The sequence below is a fragment of the Aquarana catesbeiana genome, linkage group LG11, assembly GCF_042186555.1.
Source record: "Aquarana catesbeiana isolate 2022-GZ linkage group LG11, ASM4218655v1, whole genome shotgun sequence".
In the NCBI taxonomy this organism is placed as follows: Eukaryota; Metazoa; Chordata; class Amphibia; order Anura; family Ranidae; genus Aquarana; species Aquarana catesbeiana.
The window spans coordinates 25,965,682-25,987,401 of record NC_133334.1 but is presented as its reverse complement, the minus strand read 5'-3'; the positions used below and the strand labels follow the sequence as shown (position 1 = coordinate 25,987,401).

Here is a 21,720-nt window from a genome sequence, read left to right as displayed (position 1 = left end):
AGGTCTGTGTGCCTTCTATGTGTGCATATCCATTGTTAATTGAATAAATTGAGTCACCTATTGTATCTGTCTGTTGGCTAATTTGGCTAACTCTTAAAGTTTCTGGGATTAGCCTTGTGTCAACTTTACCTTGTTATCTAACCATTGTGTAATGTTTTGGGTAATACTTGGTTTTATTGTTCATGTGATAACTGCCCTACTTTCAAAGTGTATAAAAACCTCTAATTCTGTTTAATAAACAGTCATCCTTTTGGTTTTCCCTCAACATTTGGTCTGTCTACAATGCTTGGGGTAAAAGAGCTGGTATTAGCCCTCAGTCTGCTGGAAGGGTTTGGAGGGCAGGAGGCACTGTTTTGTGGAAGCACCCAATCGGGGTGCCAAGATTCAGTCACATTTGGTGGCAATCGGTGGGATTCTTCCTACAGTCTGGAATAGCCAAACCACCACAAGGATCCGAGGTCTGGATAGCAGAAGAGCAGCGGTACAGATACCAGCTACAGATACCATGAAAGAGGAATTCAGAAGGAGGCTGAGAGCGATGCGGATACAGCATAGGAGACCAGCCCCATGGAAGGCTTTGGCTACGGCGGCCTCGGGCTGTTATACAAGAGGCTGTCCAAGGACCCTGACTTCAGGAGAGATCTGGAGTGGCAGTTGGAGGAAATCATAGACTACAAAGACCGGATGCTGAACATCTCGGAAGTGCTCTAGGCACAGGAAAATTTGGAGTTTCTAGCTGTTAAGGAATAGGAGCTGGAGAGCTGGGCTCCCTTTGCCGGGATTATCAGAAAGTACCAGCTGACAGCTCTGAAATCCCAGCTGAAATGTTGGAAATGGGGCAGAGTAACAGTTGACTTTGCCAACCTCCACCCGCAGCTATGGAAGTGAAGTTCTTACGGCAGATGCAGCAAGTGCTGACTCACATTTATGAACTTGTTTCTGCACAGGTAGAGCTTAGATGGAAGAATACATCTGTCCAGCAGCCGGATAAGAGTACAGGAGATGGAGCAGCCAGCTCATCACCCCAGCCGCAGTTCAAGGACCAGAGAGGGGAGGAAGCTGTCCTCCCTCCCAAGCCACAGATCCCAGAAAACATGAATTTAATTTAATTTTCATTGGAGGATGTAACATTTACTGAGCTTCCAATTGAAGTACTGACAACAGGGCAAAGCTTGACCTTTTGGCCTCTGTCATTGCCAACAAAGGATATATAACAAAGTATTGAGATGAACTTTTGATATTGACAAAATACTTATTTTCCACCATAATTTGCAAATAAATTCTTTCAAAAACCAGACAATGTGATTGTCTGGATTTGTTTCCACATTTTGTCTCTCATAGTTGAGGCATACCTATGATGACAATTGCAGGCCTCTCTCATCTTTTTAAGTGGGAGAACTTGCACAATTGGCGGCTGACTAAATACTTTTTTGCCCCACTGTATCTGATAGAACAGGGGCAGTCGGCCTATCTCCCCAGCAGCAGACCGAGTCCTGGAACAGTAAAGATCACAGAGCTGAAGTCAGTGGTGTATTTAGGTTTTGTGCTGCCCTAGGCCTGACTAAACGCATGCACCCCCCTAATTTAAATACGACCCACCCCATCCTACCGAGGCCACACCCCTTCCTGTTTAAGACCCACCCTATCATCTGTAAACAACACCCCTTCCTCTTTAGGCTCATTTGGCACCTTTCAGGGGGGAACGGGTACCTGTTTCTGACAGGTACCCTTCCCCACTTCCGGGAGACTGCGCTGTCCCCTCTGAAGTTTGCCCCCCTCCTCCTTCCTCCGCTGGGCCATTCAGAAAGTGCAACGCGCTTCGCACATGTGCAGTAGGGAACCGGTCGGTTTCCCTTACCATGAATGATAGTGGCAAAACCCGAGAGCCAATCCGAAAATCGGCTGAGGTGTCGACATCGCTGGATCCCTGGACAGGTAAGTGTCCTAATATTAAAAATCAGCAGCTACAGTATTTTTAGCTGCTGAGTTTTAATGCTATCACGGGGGGGGGGGGGGGGTCTCACTGTGCCCCATCAAACGCAGTCACTGTGCCCATCAAACGCAGTCACTGTGCCCATCAAATGCAGCCACTGTGCCCATCAAATGCAGCCACTGTGCCCATCAAATGCAGCCACTGTGCCCATCAAACGCAGCCACTGTGCCCATCAAATGCAGCCACTGTGCCCTCAAACGCAGCCACTGTGCCATCAAATGCAGCCACTGTGCCCCATCAAATGCAGCCACTGTGCCCATCAAATGCAGCCACTGTGCCCATCAAACGCAGTCACTGTGCCCTTCAAACGCAGCCACTGTGCCCATCAAATGCAGCCACTGTGCTATCAAATGCAGCAACTGTGCCCATCAAACGCAGCCACTGTGCCCCATCAAACGCAGCCACTGTGCCCCATCAAACGCAGCCACTGTGCCCCATCAAACGTAGCCATTGTACCATCAAACATAGCCATTGTGCCCTCAAACGCAGCCACTGTGCCCATCAATTGCAGCCACTGTGCCCATCAATTGCAGCCACTGTGCCCCATCAAACGCAGCCACTGTGCCCCATCAAACGCAGCCACTGTGCCCCATCAAACGCAGCCACTGTGCCATCAAACGCAGCCATTGTGCCATCAAACGCAGCCACTGTGCCCATCAAACGCAGCCACTGTGCCCATCAAACGCAGCCATTGTGGCCTCAAACGCAGCCACTGTGCCCATCAAACGCAGCCACTGTGCCCTCAAACGCAGCCACTGTGCCCTCAAACGCAGCCACTGTGCCCTCAAACGCAGCCACTGTGCCCTCAAACGCAGCCACTGTGCCCATCGAACGCTGCCACTGTGCCCATCGAACGCTGCCACTGTGCCCATCGAACGCTGCCACTGTGCCCATCAAATTCTGCCAGTGCCCATAACATTGATATACTTTATTAAATCACTGTACCTGCTGTCCTGGGGGTTTCCCTCGTGCTCCTCTCTCTCCTCCTGACGTCACAGCCCCAGGGCCGAGGAGAAGATTCACTGCAGGAAAGCAGTGCAGGGGAGGGTAGGTGGAGCTTAAGGCTCCACCTGTCACCTGTTGCATATGGGGGGCGCGAGTGACACACGCCGCCCCCCCCGCATGAGAGAAAGCCCCCCCACCCGTCTGACTGATTCCCAGCTCCCGCTGCCTCCTCCCGCACACTTGCAGCCCACGGCGGCCGGCTTTCTGTAGCGGCGCCGCGGTGTATGGGCGTGCTTGTCAGAGAGTAGGGGGCGTGAGATACACGCCCCCACCCTCTGCCAAGCACGCCCATACACCGCGGCGCCGCTACAGAAAGCCGGCCGCCGTGGGCTGCAAGTGTGCGGGAGGCGGCAGCGGGAACCGGGAATCAGTCAGACGGGTGGGGGGACTTTCTCTCATGTGGGGGGGGCGGCCTATTTTGCCGCCCCCCGCAAAGTGCCGCCCTAGGCCTAGGCCTTGTCGGCCTAGGCCAAAACACAGCCCTGGCTGAAGTGCTAACAGGCAGGCAGACAGAGGGGCTTCGACCTCTGCTCCACACCTGCTGACAGCAACTCTTTCCCTGCGGCCAAGAATGGAGACGTGGGTTCACTCTAGCTGACTAACGCATGTCCAGACAAGGTGGAGGTCTGGGATCTGGTTAGTCTACTTTTGAAGGGGGAGAAATGTGACAGACCCAACTTGGACAGGGGCTTTTGGAGGGAACTGCAGGCTAGTCTATTGCCTACTGACTATGGGCCCTGGCGTTTGGGGGGGCTCTATTCTTTGTGAGGTGTATGCATAGGCGTAACTAGAACTTTCAGGGCCCCGATGCAAGAAACCATGAAGGGCCCCTCTGACCCTCGGCTGGGGCCCTTCCCACTGCCCTTTAGTCCTGTTGCAGGGCCCTTTATTACAGTCCCGTAGTGGGACCCTTTCACATGTTCTGCAGTGGGCCCCCTTCTTGCTGTCTTGAGGCTACCCCACAGTGGCAGAACACCAGGGCCCAGTCGCATGGGCGATCTTTGATACCCTGGCAGTTCCACCACTAGTGTCAGTAGTTTTTATTTTTGTTATTTTATCCAGGGGTAGCAGGACCTAGGTCAGTCATAGTAGGTGGTGTAATAGTAGTAGTAGTACTAGGTGCAATTAATACTTTGTTGACCCTCATGGGCTCCTCTGCCCCTCCCCCTCTTCTGGGACTTGTAGTTCGGCCTTTTCTGGATCCCATGACAGGTCCTCTGCCCCTCCCACTGACTTGTATATGGCTCAGGAACAGAAAGGCAGGGCCGGCTCAGTGATAGGTGTGAGGTTACCAATCTCGAATTCCTTCCCCAATGAGAGGTCCTCTTTACCCCTCCCACTGGCCAATGAAAGGTTCAGGGACTGTCTGCTCCTCTCCCATGTTACCAGACCGTCATATCTCACTCTCTGCCTCACGCCCCAGCCCCTCCGATGGTTCCTCGCACCCTGCTGGGTACTATGGATTTCGGTCAGCGAATGAATGCGAGCAGAGCGGGGAGGTGGCGCAAGAGGCAGGGGCATGGCAAGCTAGACACTGCGCACAGACCCAGCAGCAGGAACTGGATAGGAGGGGCAGCGGGGGTGACAGTCAGAGAAACTGAGCCCCTACATTTTCAGGGAGAGGAGGATAAGCAGGCTTTCAGTGGCTGCAGGATGAAAATGAAGGGGCTCAGTTCCTCTGTATATCACCCCCCTGCCATCTCTCCTATGCAGGTGCATAGGGGAACCGCACGGGCCCCCTGGAGCATTTAAGACCCCTGAGACCCCTATAGCTATGCCTATGGGTGTATGCCTGGGGGGACCTTTGGAGTAATTTTACTTCGGATTCAAGTCCATGTCTCCCCAAAACACACAGACTCTGGGAACTGGAGGACCCAGATACATTTTTGGGGCCTCTATGCCCAAACCAGCATTGACTGCCTCAACCCTCTCCTAGACTTAGAGCAGATGTTAACCACTTCCTGACTGGCTCAAGTACATATACGTCGGCAGGATGGATCTCCTGCGCAAAACGATGTACAGGTATGTCGGCTCCCCCGCAGCACGGTGGGGGACCCGATGCGCGTGGCTGGCGGTCGCGATGACCGCTTGCCACCCGCGATCGCAGGCACGAGGCACAGAACAGGGACCTGTGTGTGTAAACACACAAATCCCGGTTCTGTCAGGAGAGGAGAGACACATCGCTGTTCCTAACTTTAGTTAGGAACAGCGATATGTCTCCTCCTCTAGTCAGTCCCCTCCCCCCACAGTTAGAACACATGCTGAGGGCACACATATGACCCCTTGATCCCCTTCCCTGCCAGTAACATTTACACAGTAAACAGTGGCCATTTTAAGCTCTGATCGCTATATAAATGTCACTGGTCCCAAAAAAGTGTCAAAAGTGTCCAATCTGTCCGCCGCAATGTCGCGGTCCCGATAAAAATCGCTGATTACCTCCATTATTAGTAAAAAAATAAAAATAAAAATGCCATAAATCTATTCCCTATTTTGTAGACTCTATAACTTTTGCACAAACCAATCAATATACGCTTATTGCATTTTTTTTTTTTTTTTTTACCAACAATATGTAAAAAAATATATATTGGCCTAAACTGATGAAGAAATTTGTTTTAACCACTTCCAGACCAGCCGCCGCAGTTTTACTGCAGCAGGTTGGCTCCCCATGCACGAAACCACGTAACTATACGTTGGCTCGTGGGGTCCGGATAGCAGGCTGCACAGCGGGGATGCCGATGCTCGTGGCTGACTGTCGCGATGACCGCCGGCCACGAGCGGTCGTGACCAGGAGAGACAGAACAGGGATGAGTGTGTGTAAACACACACTTCCCTGTTCTGTTCTGGCAGGAGTTACAGATCGTGTGTTCCTATTAACTAAGAACCACGATCTGTCACTTCCTCTAGTTAGTCCCCTCCCCCTTCAGTTAGAATCACCTCCCAGGAAACACAGTTAACCCCTTTACTGCCAGTGACATTTTTACAGTAATCAATGCATTTTTAATCTCACTGATCGCTGTATTAATGCCAATGGTTCCAAAAATGTGTCAAAATTGTCCGATGTGTCCGCCATAATGTCGCAGTCATGATAAAAATCGCTGATCGCCGCCATTACTAGTAAAAAAAAAAAAAAAATAATAAAAATGCTATAAATCTATCCCCTATTTTGTAGACGCTATAACTTTTGCGCAAACCAATCAATATACGCTTATTGCGATTTTTTTTCCCAAAAATATGTAGAATACATATCGGCCTAAACTGAGGAAAAAAATTTTTTTTATATAGTTTTGGGGGATATTTATTATAGCAAAATGTAAAAAATAATGCGTTATTTTTTCAAAATTGTCTGTCTTTTTTTGTTTATAGCGCAAAAAATAAAAACCGCAGAGGTGATCAAATACCACCAAAAGAAAGCTCCATTTGTGGGGAAAAAAAGGACATCAATTTTGTTTGGGTGCAACGTCGCACGACCGCACAATTGTCAGTTAAAGCGACGCAGCGCCGAATCACAAAAAGTGCTCTGGTCAGAAGGTAAATTCTTCCAAGGCTGAAGCGGTTAAAAAAAAATTTGGGGATATTTATTATAGCAAAAACTAAAAAAAATTTTTTTTTTTTTCAAAATTGTCGCTCTTTTGTTGTTTATAGCGCAAAAAATAAAAACCGCAGAGGTGATCAAATACCACCAAAAGAAAGCTCTATTTGTGGGGAAAAAAGAACGTCAATTTTGTTTGGGTACAACGTTGCAGGACCGCGCAATTGTCAGTTAAAGCGCCGCAGTGCTGAATCGCAAAAAGTGCTCTGGTCAGGAAGGGGGTACATTCTTCCGGGGCTGAAGCCCAAAAAACATTCGGGGATATTTATTATAGCAAAAACTAAAAAAAATTGTTTTTTTTGGGGTTTTTTTCAAAATTGTCGCTTTTTGTTGTTTATAGCACAAAAAATAAAAATCCCAGAGGTGATCAAATACCACCAAAAGAAAGCTCTATTTGTGGTGAAAAAAGGTCGTCAATTTTGTTTGGGTGTAACGTCGCAGGATCGCGCAATTGTGAGTTAAAGTGATGCAGTGCCATATCGCAAAAAATGGCCTGGTCATTAAAGAGTGTAAAACATTCCGGGGCTGAATCAATAAGCTCAAAACAAATAAACACCGTACTGCTTTGTCACTACCTTGTTGGATTTGGTATCTGTGCCTGAGAGACTGATTATCCCAGGGAGCTTTGTACCTGCTGCCTGTAGGCATTTGGGAGGGTATAACTGATCGGTAAAACCTTGGAGAAAGTGGCAGATATGTCCTTATTAGATAAGGCACCTCATCCCAAAGTTTATTTAAAAAAGGGAAGTAGAGGAGATAGGGATTATCGTGGTGCCAAAACAACTAAATCAAAAAATTATTCAAATGGTAAATTTATTTATGTAATAAATAAATGTTACTATGTAATAAAATTTATCATTTTAATAATTTTTTGATTGAGTTGTTTTGGCACCGTGATAATCCCTTTGCCACTTTTACATGCCGTGTTTAGCGACATTCTTGAGCGTTTGCGTTTTAGAAGCATTTTAGAAGCATTTTTTTTTTTTACATTATATCCCTAATCTGTAAAATCTGTTATCTGTAGAAAAAAAAATGCTTCTAAAACGCAAACGCTCAAGAATGTCGCTAAACACGGCATGTAAAAGTGGCAAAGCGCACGTTTTTAAACGTCGCTTACTAGCTGTCAAGTTCCAGCGCTCAGGAGAGGTTTTCGAACGTTCTGTGTACATGAAGCCTAAATACAATACATTTGGAGTTATTTCTGGAGGACACGAATAGTTAGGTGTGTCTGTTTCCTGTTTTGGTGAAATAACTCTCCTCTACTCTTATAACCACTTCACGCAAAACGCCGTACCCGTATGTCAGTACTTTGACGCTAAATACCGGGCTAATGGCAGCAGCTAGCCCGATATTTTCGGCAACGCCATGCGTTTCTCTTTAACCTGTTCCCATCCCTCCTATAGTCAAATGTATAGTGCCCCTGGAAGACGTCAGGTGTGACGAAACGGCGTAGGGAGGAGCGGCGTGCTGACGTCACCACACACTACCACGCTGATCCTGATCCAGCATATTGAAGCCGGCCGGCCTTTGTTTTTACGAGCCTGTGTTTTACAGCATAACTGTAAGTGCAATTCTTTTTTATCTTAATAAATTGTGTGAAACATATCACGCTATGGAAGCCTTTTTTGTCTATCCATTTATGGGGGATGAGTGCCCAACCACTGCTTAGAAGACCTATGGTGGAGAGACACATTGGGATCCGTCCTTGCCAAGACCCGAGGCTGGGGTAGATAGCCACACGCCTATATGATCTCCGTAGCAAGAGATCAAAGGAGCTGGTAAGGGGCAGCATTTATATTGGTGGAGGAACCCTTCTGTCACCACGTCCTTCTGGGTGTTATAGTCGTATTACTCACATCGCATGGATGCTTGTCTCACCCATCTCTGAAGGAGTATTCTGCCAGTGAACTTTTTTCCCTTTCCCTTCATACTTTTGGAATGGACTCAATTCACTCATTATTCCATGTTATATTTATTTTGTTTGATGTGGTTTAAATAAGTTTTCTCACTGCTTGTCACTACATTACGGGTGCATAACCCTCACACTGAGAGGTGATTTAATTGTTTCATCCTCATTCATTATACTAGTTTTTCAGCGCAGCTACTTTTGATAAATGTATAGTATAGTCTATTAGATTGTAAGTTTTTCTGAGCAGGGCCCTCTTAATCCTCTTGTATTGTATTGTATTTTATCTGTATTGTCTCCCTTTTATATTGTAAAGCGCTGCGTAAACTGTTGGCACTATATAAATCCTGTATAATAATAATAATAATAGTATATCGTATAGTCAAATGGCGGCCGCAAGGTGTCTCCCTTATCCTCCGCGGCCGTCATATGACGTCCCCAGCTTCCCGGCCGCTAGGGGGTGCACGCGCGCCCGCCGCGTCACTCGGGAGCCGATGTGCATGGCCACGATGTCCGCCAGGCAACCACTATTGCCGGTCACAAAGTAGGGACGTGGATCTGTGTGTAAACACACAGATCCACGTTCCTGTCAGAGAAGAGGAGACCGATCATGTGTTCCCAGTACAGAGGAACACCGATCAGTCTCCTCCCCCAGTCAGTCCCCCCCCCCACAGTTAGAATCACTCCCTAGGTAACACATTTAACCCCTTGATCGCCCCCTAGTGTTAACCCCTTCTCTGCCAGTGACATTTATACAGTAATCAGTGCATTTTTATAGCACTGATCGCTGTATAAATGTGAATGGTCCCAAAATAGTGTTAGAACTGTCCGATCTGTCCGCCGCAATATCACAGTCCTGACAAAAATCGCAGATCGCCACATTACTAGTAAAAAATAAGAATAAAAATGCCATAAATCTGTTGGCCCAGCTATATAATATATGCTTAAAAGATGGCAAACTTCCCGACTCAATGTATCATGCATATCTGACTTTAATATACAAACCCCCTAAAGATCCAACCTCTTGCGCCTCGTACCAGCCAATTGCATTGCTAAATAACGACTTTAAAATTTTGACCAAATTACTTGCTCTACGACTATATCCCCTACTACCTTCAGTCATTGATTCGGATCAAACTGGCTTTATGCCCCATAGATCCACTGATGTCAACCTCAGAAGGTTATATACCAACATACATGCCCAACACCACAACACGGGTTCGAGAACTATAGCCTCACTAGACATAGAAAAGGCTTTTGACACCATAGAGTGGCCTTTTCTTTGGGAAACATTGCGTAGAATGGGGTTCCCCTTGTTGTTTATTCAATGGCTCCAGGTATTGTACAAATGCCCCACTTCATCGGTGAGATTGGGGGGTGGACTATCGGCTCCCTTTAAGCTCACTAGAGGAACCCAGCAGGGCTGTCCTCTCTCTCCAGCCTTATTTGCCTTAGCTATTGAACCGGTGGCGGAGGTGCTACGTACGTCCCCACATATTAGAGGTCTCCTTATTGGCTTGCTGGAGGAGAGGCTGGCCCTGTACGCGGATGACATGCTACTGTTCCTCAATGATGCTGGTCCATCCTTGCAGGGTGTTCTGAACGTGTTAGACACTTTCGCAGTAATCACCGGACTAAGGGTTAACTGGTCCAAATCCATACTTTTTCCGATAGACCAGGCGGCCAAAACTACTTCCCCCCCCAGACTGTTCACTACAATGGGTGGAAACTTTTAAGTACCTGGGGGTTCATATATCCACCCAAGTATCAGATCTTATATCACTTAACCTTACTCCTATACTCTTGGACACTAAGACAAAACTTAAATCGTGGAGTAATTTACCTCTGTCAGTCTGGGGACGAGTAAATCTCCCTAAAATGAAAATTATCCCCAAATTCACATATTTGTTCCGCCACTCCCCTTAGTGGATACCCACATTTTTTTTTTTAAAACTGAATCAATTGTTCTCATCCTTTATCTGGGGCTCCTCACCACCCAGGTATCGGTTGTCGACCTTGATGCGGCCATCAGCGCAGGGTGGTATGGCATTTCCTGATTGCTATAAATATTTTCTAGCTACCCAACTGGTGACAGCGGCCTGGTGGCTGCACCCTGACAAAACTAATTCATCCACAGTCCTAGAGGCCACGATAGTGGGCTCGTTGGAAGCCCTAAAATTTCTGATATTTAGAGGCCCTCAAGCCCCATATCCTTTGACACCCTCTATGCATACCACCCTGCGGGCTTGGCGGGCAGGCCTAGCTATAGAAAAGTACTAATCAACCGAGATCTCTCCTAACACCCCGATCTGGCTGAACCCTACTTTGCCACACATTTACAAACTTCCAGACCCCTTCGCATGGACCAAATATGGTATAAAAATCCTTTCCCACATAGTGTCACAAATGTCATTATCTCCCCTTTCACACCTTTATTCTATGTATAACGCGCTTCCTACATCATTGTTCAGTCGGGGCTGGAGAAGACACTTAGAACTAAGTGTGCAGAGAAACCTACCTCACCGCTATATGCAAATTTGGTCTATGTGTCTCTCCCACCTCTAGATAAACTCTGGTCTCGCTGGCAGCTTGACATACCCTCACTGGACAATGATGATTGGGATGATGTCTGGGATTTTCCTTTCAGCTCCTTAGTTTCTATGCGGGATCGGCTGATCCAATTTAAGATAGTACATAGAGCGTACTTTACTCCACGTAGACTCAATAAAATGAACCCTACATGTCCCTCGGAGTGTTGGAGATGTGGAATCTCCCCAGGAGATTTCTCTCATATTTTCTGGCATTGCCCTAAAATTCAGAAATATTGGAGTGAGGTGCTTGACATGGTAAATAGAGTCGCATCAACTACACTACCACATGCCATGGAAGTCTGTCTTTTAGGGCTAATCGAAACACTTGTACCAACAATAGCAAAACGCACACTGGTCGGGTTATTGCTATTCTATGCCCGGAAAAATATTGCCATACAATGGAAGAAGCCCACCCCCCACTTCATTGACACAAAGGAAAAGTCTGGTTAATAATAACCTTCCTCTATATAAAGACACATACTTCAATAGAGGGTGCCCGATGAAGTATGATAGAGTCTGGCGTACATGGTTGGATGAAGTGGAAACAGCTTGTTGAGTCTCTAAAATAATATGATAGGGGTTGAGAATAATTAAAGTATTGAGTTTTTATTCGTTACAACTGGGGGAGAGGACTTGACGTCTCAAGTGACTTCTAAATGGATACAAGAAGAAGCAAGCCATGGGTTTAGCTCACTATAGGATAAATAATACAAATTATAGTATTTTGCCATGTGATGTGTATGATACCTTGTATAGGCACCACAGTTTTTGAGTTGTGTATGTATTGTTTGTCTTGAAAAATGCAATAAAAAATAATTAAAAAAAAAAAAAATGCCATAAATCTATCCCCTATTTTGTAGGTGCTATAACTTTTGCGCAAACCAATCAATATACACAATATACGCTTATTGTGATTTTTTTTTTTTTTAAACAAAAATATGTAGAAGAATACACATCGGCTTAAACTGAGGGGAAAAAATGTTTTTTTTGTTTTTTTTTTAAATTGGGATATTTATTATAGCAAAAAGTAAAAAATATTGTGTTTTTTTTTCAAAATTGTCAGTCATTTTTTGTTTATAGCGCAAAAAATAAAAAACACAGAGGTGATCAAATACCACCAAAAGAAAGCTCTATTTGTGGAAAAAAAATGATCAAAATGTAATTTGGGTACAGTGTTGCATGACCGAGCAATTGTCATTCAAAGCGTGACAGCATTGAAAGCTGAAAATTGGCCTGGGCAGAAAGGGGGTGAAAATGCCCGGTATTGAAGTGATTAAAGGGGTTGTAATAAATTAAAGATTGTCCTTCGTGCTGGTGGATGATAAATAGTGAAGTGGCCAAATAATAAAAGAATGGGTAGTGGTAAAAGAAATAAGTAATAATATTGCCGCAAAATGAGGGTGTTCACACCAAACACTTAATAAACTGAATATTTAAATACACTTCGCGCAATATTAAGCAAAAATAAAGTGCATATTATAATGTGGAACACTGGTGACTGATTGGTGTTAGTGCTAGGATCAAGGATCTCTCTTATGCACTATAGTGATTACTGCTAGTTACCTATAAAGTGATGGTTAAATATTTGCAATACATACTACAATAGTAAACATGCCACCCTGTAACTAGCATGCAAGAAAAAACAATGGCAAATTCTGGTGGTTCAGAAAACCCATACAGTCTTCTATAGATGCTAATTCAATATAAAATATTATTAATACCACCCTATAATCTGCATAAAAAATACGTGCATAAAAATGATTCCTAGTGTATAAATCGAATAAAATCTTCTAAAATCCACAATCAAAAAAATGTGCAATAAAACATAAGTGTAACCTTAAAAGATGTACATTCCAAATAGTGCAAAAAGTCCGTTATGGTGCTAACAATTTAGTGCAGGTATTCAAGTGACAAAGTGCTTTAAACAAAGGTAAGTGAATATTTGTATATAAACAAAAACTGTGAAAAGTTCTTCTTATTTGATGTTAAAATTTTAAGTGTGACAAATATGTATCCTTCTGCTGCTGGTGTCTCTTAATATGGTCTCACAGAACCCTCACCTTACATTAGTAGTAATCAGGCATTCAGTAGTGTGTCTTTAAGGTGTGGGAGTGGTCTCTGGCAGCCTTTTCTTTCTTTGCTATTTTCTCTCCTCCAACGTTCCCTCTATACAGCTCCGCTCCAGTAAACTTTACATGCACATGAATTTTAATGGCATCCCAGTCTTAGTCTGTAGGGTTCAATATTGAGTTGGACCCCCCATTTGCAGCTATAACAGCTTCAACTCTTCTGGGAAGGCTGTCCACAAGGTTTAGGTGTATGTGTATTCTTCCAGAAGCGCATTTGTGAGGTCAGGCACTGATGTGAAAGAGAAGGCCTGGCTTGCAATGTCCCAGATTAATTGAGGAGACCTAAGCTGATCATTTGGGTCTAGGCAGGACTTGGCTAGAAAATGATGGCATGGGTCAAAACTTGGACATGTGGCATCCTGGTGATCAACCTTGAGAGTATTTTATTGGTCCAATATGAGACAGATACTTTGATCTTGTGACCTGTCACATCCAGATCACTGCACTACTGGAACCTGCTATTTCGTGTGATCCAGTTTAGATAATGTAAGTATGCAGTGCATGCATTTTCCTTTTTTTGTCAGATTGGGTGCTCTCGGGTGTCCGTGTGAACTGTGGAACTTAAGGGGTTTATTCACTGCATTGTGTAAAAAGGTTCCTTGACACTATATGGACAGATTCTTCCCTCCTGCACTGTCTATCTTGGCAAGGCTATATAATACAGTGAGGGTAGCCGTCCTGCACATGCTCAGTTTAATCTCTATTGCTGGACAGAACATTTCCTGAACAGAAAATGATCAGCTTAGGTCTCCTCAATTAATCTGGGACATTGCAAGCCAGGCCTTCTCTTTCACATCAGTGCCTGACCTCACAAATGCGCTTCTGGAAGAATACACATACACCTAAACCTTGTGGACAGCCTTCCCAGAAGAGTTGAAGCTGTTATAGCTGCAAATGGGGGGTCCAACTCAATATTGAACCCTACAGACTAAGACTGGGATGCCATTAAAATTCATGTGCATGTAAAGTTTACTGGAGCGGAGCTGTATAGAGGGAACGTTGGAGGAGAGAAAATAGCAAAGAAAGAAAAGGCTGCCAGAGACCACTCCCACACCTTAAAGACACACTACTGAATGCCTGATTACTACTAATGTAAGGTGAGGGTTCTGTGAGACCATATTAAGAGACACCAGCAGCAGAAGGATACATATTTGTCACACTTAAAATTTTAACATCAAATAAGAAGAACTTTTCACAGTTTTTGTTTATATACAAATATTCACTTACCTTTGTTTAAAGCACTTTGTCACTTGAATACCTGCACTAAATTGTTAGCACCATAACGGACTTTTTGCACTATTTGGAATGTACATCTTTTAAGGTTACACTTATGTTTTATTGCACATTTTTTTGATTGTGGATTTTAGAAGATTTTATTCGATTTATACACTAGGAATCATTTTTATGCACATATTTTTTATGCAGATTATAGGGTGGTATTAATAATATTTTATATTGAATTAGCATCTATAGAAGACTGTAAAAGCCCTTGCACACTGGGGCGGGGGGCGGCGTCGGCGGTAAAACGCCGCTATTATTAGCGGCGTTTTACCGTCGGTATGCGGCCGCTAGCGGGGCGGTTTTACCCCCCACTAGCGGCCGAGAAAGGGTTAAATACCACCGCAAAGCGCCTCTGCAGAGGCGCTTTGCCGGCGGTATAGCCGCGCCGTCCCATTGATTTCAATGGGCAGGAGCGGTAAGGGAGCGGTATACACACCGCTCCTTCACCGCTCCGAAGATGCTGCTAGCAGGACTTTTTTTACCGTCCTGCCAGCGCATCGCTCCAGTGTGCAAGTCCTCGGGGCTTGCACACTGGATACACAGCAGCGGCACTTTCAGGGCGGTTTGCAGGCGCTATTATTAGCGCAATAGCGCCTGCAAACCGCCCCAGTGTGCAAGGGCTCTATGGGTTTTCTGAACCACCAGAATTTGTCATTGTTTTTTCTTGCATGCTAGTTACAGGGTGGCATGTTTACTATTGTAGTATGTATTGCAAATATTTAACCATCACTTTATAGGTAACTAGCAGTGATCACTATAGTGCATAAGAGAGATCCTTGATCCTAGCACTAACACCAATCAGTCACCAGTGTTCCACATTATAATATGCACTTTATTTTTGCTTAATATTGCGCGAAATTTATTTAAATATAAAGGGGTTGTAAACCTTTGTGTTTTCACCTTAATGCATCCTATACACTGTGCAAGTGTAAAAAAGAGGTTCGGGGCTGAAGTGGTTAATACAGGCTCATTACACTGACATTTAGGGACACATGCACACAGGTGATTTAGCCCATGTGGGTTCAAATCCAGCATTTTTGTACGCATGGGAGGTACATCTATCGTCAAAATATGACAAGCTGGACACTGTCCCGAGTGGCACTTATGTTTAGGGTCATATGCGATCTGAGACCCAAACACATACAGCCTCATGGCCCGTACACACGATCTGGAAAATACCGCTTTCGACGCGTTCATACGATAATCGGATCGTTGAGCTTTCGAGAGCCGATCACGACAGTTCATCCGATATAATTCGATCGGACAAGCATGAAAATTTTCCTGGTATCGTATGATTTTCGATTAGTCAGTACAGTTGTCGTCCGAAAATACAATACAAATACAGTACAACACATGACATCACTTCCCATTTTTTTTTTTTTTTTCTGTCGTACGAGAATTTTCGTGACTTTAGTAACCTATTCAATATCTACTTGTGACTATTAAGTGAAAAAAAAAGTCGGATGATCTGTCGTCCGATTTTCGGATCGTGTCCATTAAACGCAAGTGCCTCCCGGTCCTGCATCCAACCACATCCAGCAGCTGCGTATCTCAGCATCTCAAACATTTTGACAGGCAGTTGGCAGCAGGGCTGGACGCTGCGCCTGTACTTCCTGGGATCTGATGCACAACATGCCCACAAAGATAAGGATAATAAAGTCATGCCAACTTAGGCTCTATTCACACCTATACTTTTTTAGTGCTTTTTGCATTTTGCAGGTTTGCACTATAGAATGTGCTCCATAGGAAACCATGTTGAATGGACTGTAGTGCAAATCTGCAAAAAGCACTAAAAATGCAATAGATGTGAATCAGGCCTTACCGTTAACATGGGATACTACACAAAAATATGGCCGCTCTGTATAGTTCTGTGTCCTCACACTTACTATTAACCCTTTGCTCACCCTGACAATGCAAGACACACTCACCTGTTTGTGAATGGCACAGGAAGGGAAAGCTGATTAGAAATAGAACGATCATTGGTGTCCATCGCTGGGACTTTTCCCCGGGACACATCTTGCTGAGACCCTTCTATTGAGGCCCTATGTGAATCGACTGAACCCCACCCTGAGAGTTTCACGGCGGACAAGGAGACACGACTTTCACTTTCATTTCTATCAGAGCAGTCTCTGCTGCTGTCTACAGCAAATTCCTTGTACTGCAGTCAGCAAAGAACATTTAAAGCAGCAAACCTTTTTTTCAGTCTAGGCACCCTTTAGAATTGCACACAATCCTGGGGCACACCGGTCTGAGGGCTCGTTCACCCCAGGAGGTGCGTTTGAGCACGTGTTCTTTTTTTTTTTTTTGTAAATTACTTTTTTTATTAAATTTTATGACATACAAACAATCAACAGCCCGCAAAAAGCGGTAACAATTACTGGATTACAGAGTAAAAAACATTCCAGTGTAGAACAATAGAAGGCATAGAAAAGCATCAAAAGAACCCCCCCCCCCCAAAACCAAACCCACAACAAACACAAAAAGGGTAATGACCCAGCCCTGGTGTAGTCTTGCCTAGACAGATATGTCCACCACATTACTCTCCAGCCGGGGGGGGGGGTGATTTATTGCGATTCTGTGCGGTGACTCTCTGCTCTGTCTTACAGTAGAATATCGGCTCATGCGGTCCTTTCCTCACTGAACCCCCCCAGTCCCTTCACCAGGAGAAGCAGTAACCTCTATGCACATACAAAAGCCTCCCGTTGAGATAATCTTTACATTAGTCTCTGGCACTCCAAAAAAAAAAAGAAAAACACTTATCCTTCAAGACTCCAAGGTCAGTGAGTATATCTGATAATCAGGGCCGGACTTACCATTGGGCTTGACTGGGCTCAAGCCCATGGGCCCCAACCAATAGGGGGCCCCGTCAGCCCGAGCGGCCGAAAGCCACCAAGAGCCGCCGAAAGCCGCCAAGAGCCGCCGAGAGTGGCTGAAAGCAGCCGAAAGCTGCCGAGATACACAGGATATCCTGCTCTGTATCTTGGCGGCGCCATTTTTAAACTGAAAGGCTACACTGACAAGGCTGCAAATGACACTGACAAGGCTGCAGATGGACACTGATAAGGCTGCATTGATGGGCATTTAAATGTAAGTTTTTTTTCCTTAAACTTCCCTCCTAAAAGTTTTTTTCCTTAAAATTCCCTCCTAAACTTGGGGTGCGTATTATACGTCGATAAATACGGTAATTATCATTTTATCCATTTGTATTGCTTTTATTAATCGTGGACCCAGGACGAATACCAGTACAGTATCCCCCACTTATACTCTTATATATTATCTACTTTTGTGAGTAGCCATTTGGCTGTTTTGTCTTGTCCCATTAAACAGAAGTTCTTTAATACTGCACTGAGTCTGGGGCACCTTGTCCTTTTCTATTTCTGTTTTATAGAGCTGTGCACATGTATAGAAGGGTAGGGCCCGAAAGTGACTCAAGCCCAGGGGCCCCCACCACCCTAAGTCCTGCCCTGCTGATAATGTAGTTAGTCCGAGACTGTGTCCACCGAAGTCATCCACCCTCCCCAGACCTTATCAACCTTTGTTAAAGCCCCTCTGCTCAGTTAGGTAGCTTTATAATATGGTACTGCTTTGTTGACCAGAGACTTCCAGGCCTCCAATGTTGGGGTAGACAAACTCTTCCACGATAGGACAATTCATTTTTTTAGCATAAAACAATAATAGGGTGAGAAGAGTTGCTACAGCCCTAGTCTTGGCCAAAGGTTGAACCAAATGCAACAAGCATACTTCAATAGACAGTGGGATTGAAATAGAGGTGACCGATCTAATACATTGCATTATGGCTTGCCAGTATGTTTTAATATGGGGGCAGTCCCGAAATAAGTGCATAAAGTTCGCCATAGGCGTTGAACATCTCCAACATAAAGACTGTTGGTTCCCAAACATTTTCGCTAATCTAGACAGGGTGAGGTATGTTCTATGTAGGAATTTGTAGTGAATTAACCGATCTCTGGTAGAGACTAAATAATCGAAAAGCTGTCCCCCACATGTCGTCCCAGTCATCCCTGTCTAACCCTGGGGCCTCCGCCTCCCAGGCAAGTCTGCAAGGTTCCATTAATTTAACAGGTTCCTGGAAAAGATCCTTCTATAGGCTAGAGACTGGTTTAACTAAGGAGTCACTGTGCGTCAATTAATTCTAAGTCACTAGGGTCAAGGTTTAGGGGTTCCCTGCCAAATTGAGAGTAAAAAGCATGTCGCAATTGGATGTATCTGAAGAAGTATGAGTTGAGTAGGGTGAGACGCTCCTTGAGTTTATTAAATGACATTATAGTGCCATTTAGTACAATATGCTGTAAAGTTTTGACCCCATACTTAGTTCAGACAACAGGGTCTGGGTAATCATAAAAGTGTACCAAATTGGGATTTTTCCACAGTGGTAAGTTGGGGGAGAACCTGTTCGCACTGGACGACGGCAATCCCTGGGTCACATTCCATGCCCTTATCACAGAGCGCATGGAGGCAGTCAGGGAATATGGGGACTTCACACCTCTGTAAATCAAGTGTGAGAGAGCCTCATAGGAGCCCACACAGGCCGCCTCCAGGGACACCGAGGCGTCATCTGGGGGAGAAGTCAGCCAGCGGTGAGCTACTGTCAGTTGGCCAGCTAGGAAGTATTTGTAAAATCTAGGTACCACAAGACCCCCTTCCCCCCATGGCTGCTGAAGTATGGTCAATTTCAGGCAGGGAGTTCCCCCCTGCCACAGAAAGAAGGAGAGCATACTGTCTATTGACTTGAAAAGAGATTTTGGGATCCACACGGGGGAATTTCTAAGGACATACAGTAGCAAGGGCAGAATTTTCATTTTGAACAGGTTTATCTTCCCTATGAAGGACAGTGGAAGGTTTTTCCAGGCGTGGAACTTTTTAGATAGAATACCAAGTAAAGGGGAGAAATTAAGGTTGATGAAATCGGTCACCGAGTTTGTGATTAGAAGCCCCAGATATTTAATCTGGCTCACCCATTGTAAGGGATTATCAGGATAAGCTTGTCCGGGCACAGGATGGGACCGTAAGGGGAGTATTTTAGACTTGGTCCAATTCATTTTAAGGCCAGCAACCCCCGAGAATTTGCCTAGTAGGAACAGCGCTGCCTGCAGAGACGGTCCAGTATCTTTAATAAATAACACTAGATCGTCTGCATAAAGGGCCGTAAATTTCAGTCAGGTGACAGTAAGACCCTGTATCTGCGGGGAAGAACGCAGCGCGATCGCAAGAGGTTCCATGACCAATGCAAAAAGTCCTGGTGAGAGCAGGCACTCCTGTCTGGTGCCCCTGAACACTGGAAAGGCATCTGATACCCCGCCATTAAGACGGAGGGCTGCAACCGGATGGTCGTACAGCAGCAATATCCACTGAAGGAAGGTGGGGCCAAACCCCGTGCGGTGCAATACCTGTGTTATGTACCCCCAATCAATGGAGTCAAAAGCCTTTTCCAGGTCAAAAAACACCAGGGCCCCCCCGATGATTCTCCAGTCTCTAACTGAGTATGTGTATACACCCTCCGGACATTGATATCTGTGGCCTTTTTAGGCATGAACCTAGTCTGGTCGGGGCGATATTAGATGATGTATTATGTTCATAAACCGATTGGCAAGCATTTAGTAAGAATTTTGAGGTCCATATTGAGCAGTGCTATAGGCCTATACGATGAGCAAGAGAGAGGGTCTTTGTCGGGTTTAGGCAGTGGCAGTAAGACCACATGGGCCTCGTAAAATCAGGTAGGTAATGTACCTGTTTCTAAACAGTTCTCATAGAGTTGTAAGAATCTGGGGGATAGGAGCTCTAAATGTTGTTTGTACCATTCAGCGGGAATCCCATCAGGTCCCGGCGACTTCCCATTCGAAACAGAGGCAACAGCCGTCACCAATTCTCTGTCCGTAAAAGGTGCCTCCAAACTAGTCACCACCTCGGCTGGTAGCACCGGAATCTGGAGGGGGTCCAGCAGATCCACCAAAACCTAATATTCATACGATGGGACAGAAGCATACAATACAGTGTAATAAGAGACAAATGCCCGCTTAATGCCCTCCCCATCTCTCGCAAGAGTGCCCTCAGGTGAGTGAACGGAGGGGATTGCTGTATGGATCCGAGCATCAGCAGTCAGATAGGCTAGTAACTTCCCATTTTTGTCCCCTTTTTCAAACAGTGTTTCAGCTCTGGTTTTGAAGTTGCATTGAGTGAGATTTTGGAAGTGCACCAGTAACGCTCTTCTGGCCATCTGCAACTCAGCCAGGGAGGAAGGGGAGGGTGTATCAGCATGAGTCTTTGCACATAGTATTTCATGAGCTTGAAGCTCTTCAGAGGTGGAGTTTTTCTCTGCCCTGGCAGCCTTAATGGTCAATACATACATCCCCCGGGTGGACATCTTATATGCATCCCACACTACAGGCCTGTCCGCTGTGCCTTCAGTATGGTCCCAATAGTCATTTAACTGTGGTGAGACCAAGGACTCCACTGAGGGCTCTGCCACCCAACCAGGATGTAACCTCCACACTCCGCTGCGTCTACCAGAGGTAAGAGTCAATATAACCGGTAGGGGGTATGATCTGAGATTCCACCGGCCAGGTAGGAGACCTCATTGACCTGGGGCAGTAGAGCTGGGTTGGCAAATGCTAAGTCTATACGTGAGGAGGAAGTGCTGACATGGGAAAGATAAAAGTAACCCCTCTCTCCGGGATGTTTCCACCACCACACCTCCTCCAAAATCGCTGAGTCTGCCCAGTATCCCAGCTCCAGGTTGCGTGTTCTCCTTTTTGCATGTTCAAAATCATTGCATTTTTAATGGGCTGCTCTATGCATGCAAAACATGCACAACGGCGCAGGCATGATTTTTAAAGTTGCGCTGCACCAAAAAGCATTTTACAGTAAAACCTTGCTTGTAATCCAAAGCACTTGTATATCAAAGCAAATTTCCCTATAAGAAATAATAGAAACTCAGGTTATTTGTTCCACAACCATTTATTCATAGGTCCTTCAGTTTATAGTCCATATAAAAAGATTATAGCAATGTGATAGGTTGTGTAACCATAAAATGTCCATCCACAAATGGAAGCCGCCACAAGGGGATTAGAAGCAAAATCCAGCAGGATCTACAGAGTATAAAACAGAAGAGAGACGCCTCTAAGTGTAGCAATATGTTGCTAAATGTTGTAGCTTCATTAAATGGAACCATATTGCTACCAGAGGCACCTCTCTTCTCTTTTATACTCAGT

General features: G+C 45.3%; 1 protein-coding gene across 1 annotated transcript in view; it reads right to left on the bottom strand.

Moving 5' to 3' along the window:
* Window positions 1–16,616, bottom strand: part of LOC141111892 (uncharacterized) — a 64,542-nt gene extending 47,926 nt beyond the window's left edge. Inside the window, exon 1 of the mRNA XM_073604103.1 lies at window positions 16,423–16,616. Within this exon, the coding sequence (XP_073460204.1) occupies window positions 16,423–16,510 (88 nt within the window). The 5' untranslated portion in view covers window positions 16,511–16,616. The remainder of the gene's footprint in view (window positions 1–16,422) is intronic.
* Between the last annotated feature and the right edge of the window lie 5,104 nt (window positions 16,617–21,720).